Raw genomic sequence first — 11,031 nt, 5'->3', positions numbered from 1 at the left:
CAGCCCTGATGCAGCATGGAGTACTGGGGGGCTGCTCAGGGCCAGTGTATCTTAACAGCCTGCTCTTGGCCCTGGTATGTATCCTGAAGGTGTTGGTGACTAGGAATACATCAATACGAAGCTCATATGGTGAGGAAGAACAGCCACCCTGAGCCATATAATTTGTTCAGTTTCCAAAGCAGCAAAGTACTCATTCCTCACATTTTAGTAGTGTCTGCTAATTATAGTGCCAAAAAGCAGTATTTTCTTAACTGCATGAGAATGTTTTCTCTCTGAGTACATGCAAGTTTAATTATCTAGTCAACAGCTCCACCAAGAAGCTTTATTCAGGCAGTAAAACTAATCAAACTGCCATGTAGCTCTAAGAGGTATCCAATTCCTGAGTGTCTACTAAGACTCGCCCAATGCATCGCAGCAACTGACAGGCTTATATAATGAGCAAGAAGAAATGGGGCTCAATGATCCTTAAGGGTGCCTTCCAACTTGGGTTATTTTATAATTCTGCGATTCTGATTTGGAGTCAGTGGTAGCAATTGGCAGTGGGACTTGATAATCTCTTGAGATCCCTTCCAACCCTTGCAATTCTATGATACTATGATCACCACCACCGTCTATAAAAATACAATCTATTTGGTGGGTGTAGGTTTATGGATTGGTAAATTGAGTTGCCTCAGCCTGTAGGTTTCCCATTTTTTATTCACAAGTTTTCCACTTTACCTCATAGGTTACGTTGAATGGATCTGAACAAAGCTTCTTTGTTGCCAGCACTGCTCTGATGTCCGAGCGGCTCTGAGCAACTGCAGCTGGCGGCCGCACCACCTTCCTTGGCGGGCAAAGCAAAGTTCTCAGCTACTGAATCTGCTTCGGCAGCTCTCCTGAAGACAGCTGGGCAGCTGGATCCAATTCTCCTTCACAGCAGCGAGTGTCAGACTGAGGAGCCACCCCTGACATGGCCATCTTGACAAACGTGGTCATGGTGGCCGAGCTCCCTGTCCATTGCTCCCAATGTGGCAGGTAGATGCTCAGAGGAACATCTGTTGGCAGCTACTCAGATACAGGAGGGACGGATATGCTACATTGAACCCTGGGATACAAGCATTTGGCAAGCGGCTGAAAAGCAGAGAACAAGTGCTGGTTCTCCAGATTGCATCCGTCCCCCAGCAGGCTGCAGGCCTCGGTTTGCAGAGCTGTGAGTTAGGAGGACAGAATGGGGCTGGGGGAGGCGGTGACAGAGCCCAGCTGTCCATGAAAGGAAAGCACTGAGACCTGTTTCTGTGGGGCTGTGGCATAACGTGAGCTGGGTGTGAGCATCACACAGCTCGGGGTTTTTGAGGGGAGTGGGTTTTGGGTTTTCTAGGATGCTATTCCCAAGAAACACACTCTTCTTCATGGCAGGCGCTCACCGTCCACCACATCACATCACCTGGGCACTCCGTGCCTGATGTCACATCACGTTACACACCGCGGGTCCAGCCTGGCAATGCTATGTGCGACTGAAGTACCTCAGACCCACTGGTAGCAGGGCGCTGTGCTACTTTCGATGGCTTCGGGAGGCCCGGCCGGTCCCCCTCCGTACTGAGAGCCGGCGCAGAGGCTGCGCACACCCCGCGGCCGCCGGCCGCCTCAGGCCCTAGCGCGGCGCCGCCGGCTCCGCCCGCTCCACGTGCGAGGCCGCCGGCCGCCGGGGACTACAGCTCCCGGCATGCCCCGCGCCGCCGCGGCGCGCGCCGGGAAGCGCGGTCTCTCTTCCAGCCCGGGGACAGCGAGCGCGGCGGAAAGAGGGCGGGGCGAAACGGGCGGAGCCGCGCGGCGATTGGCCGAGCGCCGCCCGCCGCTCTCCCAGTCGCTCGGCAACGGCGGGCGCGCCCCCTCCCCCCCTCCCCGCCGTTCTCCTCCCGCCCCCCTGTGGCGCGCGCTCGTCACGGCGCGTCCCCCGCCCCCCTCTCCTCCCCCCCGCCCCTCGCGCGAGCCGCCGCCGCCGGAGCCGCCTCAGCCGCCGGGAGCCTCCGCCGCCATGGCCGAGAACGCCGCCGCCGCCGCCGGCCTGGAGAACCACCGCATCAAGAGCTTCAAGAACAAGGGCCGCGACGTGGAGGTAGGCGAGGGGTCGGCGGGGCCGCGGCGGGGCCCGGCCTCCGCCTCCTCCTCCTCCTCCTCCGGCAGCGGGCGGGCGGGCGGGCGGCGAGAGGAGGGGCCGGGGCCTGGCCGCGCTCGCGGCGCCGCCGGCGGGAAGGAGGCGGCCGGCGGGGGGAAGCGCCGCGGGGCCGTGTCGCCTCCGTCACTCGGGCGCGGCCGACGGAGAGCGGGGGGTGGGACGGGGAGGCGGCGGGGCCCCGCGGCGGGGTGCGGCCCCCGGTACCGCCGCCCCCGGGGCCCGGCGCGGACAATGGTGCCGCCGCCTTTTGTGGCCGGGGCGGGCCGGGGCCGTGCGCCCATCCCGGGGCCGCTCCCCGCCGCTCGCGGGGCTTCCCGGCCCTCTCTGCGCCAAGACGGCCTTCGTTCCGTGTTTAAATATCGGTGGGCGCGGATTTGGTGTCCGGCTGAGTCGGGAGCTCCACCGAACCGATGTGGGGCTGAAGGCCCTTCTGCCCCCCGCCGGCATCCTTCCTCAGCGGGCCGGGCTGGGAGCTCGTCCCTCCCCGCTTGTGTTTGAGGTTCTGTAACGGGAAGGGAAAGGGGTGGGAGCCGTGCTGGAACCGCACCGGGGCTGGAATCAGATGAAGGTTGACGGGAATGAAAGCCTCGATGTGTGTCAGTGTGCGCTGACTTCTCGTCTCCAGCGCTATCGCCGAGATGGATTCGTGCAGTCGGCCCTTCGGAGCGCGTGTGGTGTCTGTGCAGGATTCCCACCTCTGTTGCTATTGTCTGGGTGGGGACGGCTCTCTGCGGGTCGGGCTCAGCGGCGGCGGTGCCTTTAAGCTGACATTCCCCATGCGAGCTAATCTTTACCTTGATTTTTTGCTGAACTTATGATGGCAGAGCTTCCTCACACAAATATCGCATGTGAGGAGCGCGTTGACTTCGACACTTCTGGGTAACGCTGGGAAACGTTAGGAAGTAGCTAAAAATTCCCGTCCTTTCTTTAAGCAGTTGCTTCTCAGGGCAGGAGGAGGCGTGGTGGGTTCCTCCTTCCCTTCTCCTTCGGCGAGGCTCTTCCTGCGGCTCCTCATTCATTTAGCCCGTGCTGGTCGCTGGCTTTGTTGCTGCTCCCTCAGCCTCTGGCCTGAATCCATCGGAGCTCCAAACAGGGAAAGGTTAGGTATGTCGGTGCCCGGTGCAAACTGAGCTGTCATCCATCCTTGCTTATGTTATAGCATGCCCAAGACGGAGGGGAATTAAATATCCGCCTCCGTGGGGGGGAGAGGAGAATTGACAGCCTGAGCTTCACTGGGATTAGTTAAAGCAGCCCTGCTGAGGTACCTCTGCTCTCGGGAGAACATTTGCTCCTGAAGTGGAGTAATTATTTTGGAATAGGGTATTTGCAGTTACAGAGAAGTCTATTCTCCAGGGTTATCTCCCAGTCTGCTGACTGGCTCTTTTTGTGGCTGAGCCCAAGACTGTGGTGGATAACCACATTAACTCTGCTGGAGCTGAAGCTGTCATCCGTGCTTTTGGGATGGGTCACGCTCTCAGAGGAATCTTTCTTTTGTGGGCACCAAGCAGATGAAACACAGGAATAAGTAAAAGCAGCATACTCGTGGATACTTGCTAGAGTGAAATTTAGATTCATTTAAAGGACTATTAGAAATGCCAGTGTCTGTCGTGTCTTTCACGACAACTTAATTCATATCAAGTGTCTGAAATTTCCTACTGTAACTCCTTTCTGACTTTTTTTTTCTCCTGATCATGATCCTTATTTAAAAGCTCAAGTTCAAAGTGCTTCTATAAGTAAACTTTATGTAACTTGGGTGTCTAGCATGTAAGCTAAATTTATAGCAAAGAAAGAAGTGCAGCAGTGCTGTATAATTGCTATTACTTACTGTGCTTCTCCTGAGATACCACTGTACGTTCTGACAGAGTATCTGTATTCAGTGAGATTATCAGTCCTCCACAAAACAGTTCTTAATCAAGTGCTGCATGTAATTCCCTACTGTCAGCAATTAAGTGCACTTGTTTTGGTGCGTGCTGCAACAAGGAGTGTTACAGTGAGATGCTGCTTCCAGTTTTTGTACGTGTCTTTTAAAACCAGACTGCGAAGTGCTGTCACTGATCTGCATCTGCACTTTCTGTTAGATTCCACCAAAGGGAAAATAAGTGGTTAGAATGATGGAGCAATAAATCATGGTCTGGTATCTCCATTATATCCTTTGGAAAACCTAAACTATTCCATACCGTACGTTCCCAGGTTGGGTTTGAAAGCAACGTTGTTTGAGTCACCTTCTGCCTGGAGACAGTCCCTGCCTTTGAACTCATCAGGCTCAAAAGCATTTTAAGAATACCTTAGCAGCCTTCCCTTGGCTTCTAATAAATACTGAAGAGTTGTTATTGATCCCCTCTGGGTACAGACTATTATGGCAGACCAGAACACTTACTCCTTTAATTTGTAGTTAACTCATATTTTATTACTGGGTTTGCTAGGCCACGATCATCTCTGCTGTTTGTTAATGCAACTTTAAAAGGGAAACAAAAGATGAGTAAGTACTTCTGTCTGATTCTAGGACAGACCTTTGTGCCCTGTGGTCCTCTCCTAAGCCCGAGGAAGAGGATCGGGAAACCGGGCAGATTGTAGCAGTCTGTTGCACTGACTATTTGACCTGTGCACTTCTCAAGTCTTAGATTGGGTTGGAAGTTTCTTACATTGAATCACAGAATCACAGAATGGCCAGGGTTGGAAGGCATCTCAAGGATCATGAATCTCCAGACCCCCTGCCACATGCAGGGCCACCAACCTCCCCATTTAATACTAGACCAGGCTGCCCAGGGCCCTTCCAGCCTGGCCTTGAACACCTCCAGGGACGGGGCATCCACAACCTCTCTGGGCAACACCTCACCACTCTCATAGCACAGAACTTCCTCCTGACATCCAACCTAAATCTTCCCTCCCTCAACTTAAAACCGTTTCCCCTTGTCCTGCTGTTATCTACCCTTGTCAAGAGTCGATTCCCCTCCTGCTTGTAGACTTCCTTTAGGTACTGAAAGGCTGCAGTGAGGTCACCCTACAGCCTTCTTTTCTCTGGGCTGAACAAGCCCAGCTCCCTCAGCCTGTCTTTGTAGGGGAGGTGCTCCAGCCGTCTGATCATCTTTGTGGCCCTCCTCTGGGCCCTCTCCAACAGCTCCCTGTCTTTCTTGTACTGGGGGCTCCGGACATGAACACAGTACTCCAACATTGCTGTTGCCTTCCTGCATTAAGGAGGTATGGTTGTGTGTATAGGGCTGGAATTCTGATTTTGAAGAATTCATACTTGTTATCCCCAAAGAAAGAATAATGGCAAAATCAAATGCCAGAAATAAAGTGCTACTCGCTTAATGTTAGCTTGTGTTCTTGCTTTTATTAGTGAGGAGACTCTTCTATTTTTATAGGCACCAAAATGTGATTAGCAGCAGTCGGAACTAACCTGAACCTGCACAGCTGGGTGATAGAAGCCAAAACACCAGTGTCTTCATTTGGATGAACAATTGCCAGAACAGTTTATCCTCACGGCCTTCTCGATTTTATATTCTCCAGAGATGTGAAAGGGCTTTTAAAGTCATCCCATGTACAAGGAGAGGGCCTTCCTGTGTTCATCACCGGCGTGTGGTCTTAAGGCTCAGTGGGTGTTTTTCTAAATGTACAGCACTGATTATTCCCACACAATTGAGGCTTTACAGGAAAAGATTAAAGAGTTGCAATTGCTTAATTTGTGATACTCCTTATAACTGCTGGGTTTATTTGTTTATGATGACATCTTGAACCTTCCGATTTTTCTGCTTGTGGTTCTCCAGCTTCATTCTTTTCCTCATAATGTCATTCTGAGAGCTTTTTCCTCCTGCCACTTCTTGGAGCAGAAACGTGTTACTTATTCTCTGTTATAGTAGCAGGAACTGTCTTGAAGATGGAGATGATAGATCATAGAATGACCTGGGTTGAAAAGGACCACAATGATCACCTAGTTTCAACCCCCCTGCTGTGTGTAGGGTCACCAGCAACCAGACCAGGCTGCCCAGAGCCACATCCAGCCTGGCCTTGAAAGATGAAACCATTCAGCCACTTTCTCATTATCAGGATCAGTCAGCATCGTTGGCTAAATAAAATTAAAAAATTCTTGATAAATTGAGATGTCACAGCCACCACTGCCTTCTCCAGTTACATTTTTGGGCCTGCTATGTCACCTTTTGGTCTGTGTCATCTGTGGGCCCAGGGACTTTGTGGCATCCATTCTTACTCCTTGCCGTCAGCAACCTGATCCCAAATGAGGCAGAGCAAGGCCCTGAGCTTAGCCCAGATCTCCATCAGCAGCTCTGGCATCTTCTGTGTGTTTGCTGTTCCTGCTCTGCTAGCGGTGTAGATCTAGCTCTTGAAAATGCTCGGATTTATTCACATTTTTTTGTCACGCTGCCATGAATTTTTTTTGCAAGCAGAGGAATATTGTGGGGACGCCAAATCCATGTGATCACTGGGCATCTGAGAAGGGTGTGGGCTGACTGAGAGCCGTGCTCCTGTCAGATGTCCAAGGCGTATTGCAGTGGAGGTACCATAACTGTGCAGTGTTAACAAATGAGGGGATGTGACGCTACTGGCTCATCTCATGGTGCTGTTTGTGCACCGATTGGTGCTTTTGTGGCCCCCCTGTAATTCCCTCCGACACCAGCTGAAACAAATAAGGCTTGTAGCAATCCCAGAAAGCCAGTTGTTTCCAGCTATTTTGCAGTAACCCGCCTTCTTTCCAGAGCACACTCTTGCAGGTTGATCAGCCTTCTGCCTCTCGCTTTGCTGGCACAGGATCTAATATTGACCAGCAAGGGTTGGGAGGGAGGAGGACTGGAGTGGCTGATTTAGGTTGGTTTAAGCATCTGTGGTCCTGCTGCCTTAAGAGCCTCAGTGCAGCTCGGGAGTCAAAGTGAAAGCACAGGTGTCAGGCAGCTTCTTGCTGGGAACTGCATTTAATGTAACATCAAATATGCTCAGGCAGAGCTTTTAACCTGCAGATCTACAGCTCGTTTATTAGCCTTTCAGGCCACTGTGCTCTCAGGAGAATGCAGATGTACACGCCTGCACCACAAGAAGAACTGCTTGGGTAGGAAATAAGATGCAGATATGAGAAGTTTCTTGCTTCCTTTCTATTGCTACATAGCTCTCTAAACTTCAGTTACTCTGCAAGTTAAAAGTGCAATACTGTCAAATGTTTGTCACCATTGGCAGCAAACAGACACCTCCTTAGTTCACTTTGGTTTACTTTTTTCTTGTGAAACTCAATCAAGTGAATGCGTTGCATTTAGAAATGTTTAAAAACGCGTACGTTGGGGAGGCATCATTTGTTTCAGAAATACCAGTGGAGAAGGCAATTAGGAGATGGCTTCTAATGATGAACGTAATCTCTGTAAGCTGACTGGGATCTGTGCTTGCTGTATTGAGACCCAATTATTATTTGTTCTTGTGATCTCCCAAGGCTTCTCTTCCTGTAATTACAAATTTGGTTTTCTTCATTCTATTGTGTGTTCAGCAACTACAGCTCTTGCTCTGGTATTCCTAACACTACTTCTATCACAGGGTCAATTTTTAACCTGTAGTCCAAGTTGGTAAATTGGTAGCAGCAGAAATATCATGCTAATTTTAAGAGCTCCTTCACTATCTTTATGTAAGTTGTTTGAGGTTTTCATAATGCTTGTGCAGTACCAGCACAAAGCCAAGGATGATTCTTTTCCTCTAAAACTGTGTTACCTGAAGAGGCAATGATTAAGAGGATGTAACAGCTACCACCAAGTGATCAGATTTGCCTGTGTTGTGGGGTTAGAAATGGAATTGGACATCTAATATCTAAGTCCTAAAGAGGCAACAAGCTGCCTGAAGCTGATGTCATTAAAGGAATAAAGACAAACTGCCACAAAATATAAAACCTATGTATTTTTCCAAGAATACAGCCTGCTCATTGTTTAGAAAATGCCTAGGGCTGTGAAACTGGTGCTGACTTGGTATTCCTGAATCCTTCCGTAAGAGCTGGGGCTGTGGGCTTTGTGTTCCATTCCACTGAATTTGATGTTGGTAATCAGAGAGCTAGTTTCTTCCAGAAGCTTGTCCTGCACCAAAACTAGCTGTCTATGGAGTCAGCTAGTGGCTAAGCTCTTTGTGCTTCATTCTTTTCATCTTCTGCTCCCTGAGCTGGTCAGTCACATCTGGAGATGAATGGTTGCTCAGGGAGATTGGGATGAAGAGGAGAATGTACACCTTAGTCTAGAGGGAGGTGTCCCTGCCTATAGCAGGGGGCTGGAACTCGATGATCTTAAAGATGCTTTCCAACCCAAGCCGTTCTATGATTCTATGACTGTTAGCCCTTTGCAGTCAGGTTGACACCAGTAAATTTGCTGAGGAAGTTCCATGCTCTTTTTTCAGGGTCAGCTAACACTTGTATCCTTTCCTGGATTAAGCAAAGCTGCAGTCCATTTTCAGCTTGATTTTGTGTGTGTTCAGTGAAACACAGCAAATACAAAATAGGAATGTATGCTGCATGGATGGCTTCAGGACCAGAGATGAAATGAGTATCTTCCCCATTCAAACACCTATTGCTGCACTGATCATTTCCCTCATTCTTTAATGTCTGTATTCAGCTGAGGATCTCTCCTTGTATGTTTTTAGCTATGATTATTGTCAAGTTCAATGACAGACTGGCTTTGGAGGCAGTGGTGGAATGGGTGATTGTGCAAAATCAGCTTGGAGAAATAGCTTCCTCACAGTTTGAGTTGTTAGCCTTGATGGAGATGCGTTTTAATGAATGATCAAATCCTATTGCAAACTTGCTGTACAGAAGATAGTCAAACCTCATTTGTGTGAGGTTAAGGTGGTCAGACACGTGTGGGGCACCTCGTTGCCTGCTTTCCAAAGGTGCAGGAAGGGATTCCTGGCCAGGCACAGCATGATATCTTAGGCTTGCAGGTCTCAGAATAACCTAGTCCTTAACTTCTAACTAACTGCAGTCAAAGTCACAAAAATGGAATTAAACAGAGACTCTGGAGCTCTCTCCCAGGTGAGGCAGTGTCACCCTGACCCACGCCTGTCCCAGGTTGGAGGATGGCTCGCTTTGTCCCTGGGTTCACTTTGTTCTCTGGCAGTGTTTTCTGATGGGTCCTGTAGCTGGGAGTTCCAGAGGAACTGTGATAACTTGGCCATCAGAACCACACTGCAGTTACTTAGCAACAGCTGATACCCTTCCATGGAAAGGTGTGCAAATGGGAAGTTTAAGAAACTGATGGCAGGCTGAAGAGAGGTGGTGTAAGTATGGCATCGGGGCTCTTATCATACTAAAAGGTGAGGTGGAAGCACTTAGAGCTCATGACATTGCAGTGATTAAATCCAGAAAGATTGCTGATATTGGAAATCAGTGTATTTTGCAGCTCCTAATGCTCCATTTTCTCCTTGGCCTGTCAGCTGAGTCTGTTCTCTTGCATCTTGAGGAGAATGATCTCTTCATAGATTTAATTAGGCAGCTTGCACATGTTATATTTAATCTTTTTTGTTTTTGTTTTTGTTTTTTGCATTTCGATTATTTCTTTCAGAAATAGAAGAAAACAATAACAACAAACATTTTATTTGAGCCAGGTAATTTTAGACCAAAAAAGCTTCTTATGGTTGAATATGGAGTACCTCTGTAAGGTCTTTGTTTTGTTTTCCTTCATGGCACCCAATGAATGTGTGCAAATTGCATTTATTCTTTCCCATTTTATAGATGGGAGTAATTTTCCCCACTTAACAGGGAGGATGTTTATAAGTATAATGTGGGAGGTACTTTAATATTACAGCTGAGGACTGTTTAAGCATCTGGAAACAGAGTGTCTTTGTTGAAACACAGATTGCTCAAGAAGGTATCTGGCATGTCCTTAGCTGAGTGTTTCGTCTGCTTGAGGGGAGAGATCTAGGTTTTGTCATTAGCCTGAGCTGGCATTTTTGGAGGGAGCATAAGGAAAGTGAGTTGCAAATTCAGTGCCCAGGCTACGGAATTCCAGCAAGTCCCAGCAAGGGGGTCTGCTGCTTTCTGGCTTAAAGGGGAGGTGGGGAGAGTTTGTTTGCTCAGAGTTTCTTCGTGTGAAGGGGGGGGAAGGGGAAGCTAGGATAAATATTTGGCAAGCTTAAGAATGTCTCATCTTCTGTGGCAGAAGCCTGTGGGGCCTTTCTGACCAAACACTTCATTTTGTGATTAGATTATGGAAAGTAGTCATCTGCAATTTTATAAGAAGCTCTTATACTTAAAATTAAGCTTTTATGTTGATATAAGATTTAAAGAAATCTGATAGTTGCACCCGGTTACCACGAAGAGCCATTTTAATTTTACTTTATTTTCTATTGTCTCACGTCCAGGACGCGAGTAAAGGCGGTATGTTGGCTGTGAATGTGACTGCATTAGAAGTGGTGGGTTTGGTTTCTTTTAAAGTCTGTTAGTGGGGAAAGAAACTGGACTACCTCTGAACTGGTTCTTCTATGCTTCATGCCCTATGGAGGGCTCCCCTTCTGTGGCAGCAGCTGGCTGTGCTCCTCAAGCAGACCAGTGGGTGTACTTCCCCTCCTCGGTCTGGGAGCAGGAGGAACGCTGGCTTCCCTTCCTAGGAGAAGACAGATTGCTTGTTCTTTCTGGTGGGAGTGCAGGACAAAACTACTGCTTGGAAGGAGTTGGTGATCCTGGCTTGGCTGCCTGTCGGCCTGAGCAGACAAGTGTTGTATGGTGATGAGTTAGCTGGGGTTAACTGGAAGCTTGGCCTTTGGTGGAGCCCATATGGATGTATTGAAAGCTGTCTGCTCTCAGTCAAGGTGTGATGAATGGCCTACACTTGTATTTTGATGTTAAGCAGAGAATTCAGCCCTTCCTTTATTCTGTATTAAAATAGCAGATAAGAGACGTATTCTGG

General features: G+C 49.1%; 1 protein-coding gene across 1 annotated transcript in view; it reads left to right on the top strand.

Moving 5' to 3' along the window:
* Positions 1–1,943: 1,943 nt before the first annotated feature.
* KPNA3 (karyopherin subunit alpha 3) overlaps positions 1,944–11,031 on the top strand; it is a 53,005-nt gene continuing 43,917 nt past the window's right edge. The window contains exon 1 of the mRNA XM_085215878.1: positions 1,944–2,095. Coding sequence (XP_085072004.1) covers positions 2,015–2,095 — 81 coding nt within the window. The 5' untranslated portion in view covers positions 1,944–2,014. The remainder of the gene's footprint in view (positions 2,096–11,031) is intronic.

Source organism: Meleagris gallopavo, chromosome 1 (genome assembly GCF_905368555.1).
Source record: "Meleagris gallopavo chromosome 1, MGAL_WU_HG_1.1, whole genome shotgun sequence".
NCBI lineage: Eukaryota > Metazoa > Chordata > Aves > Galliformes > Phasianidae > Meleagris > Meleagris gallopavo.
The sequence above is the reverse complement of the archived record's forward strand: the minus strand, read 5'-3'. Positions and strand labels throughout refer to the sequence as shown.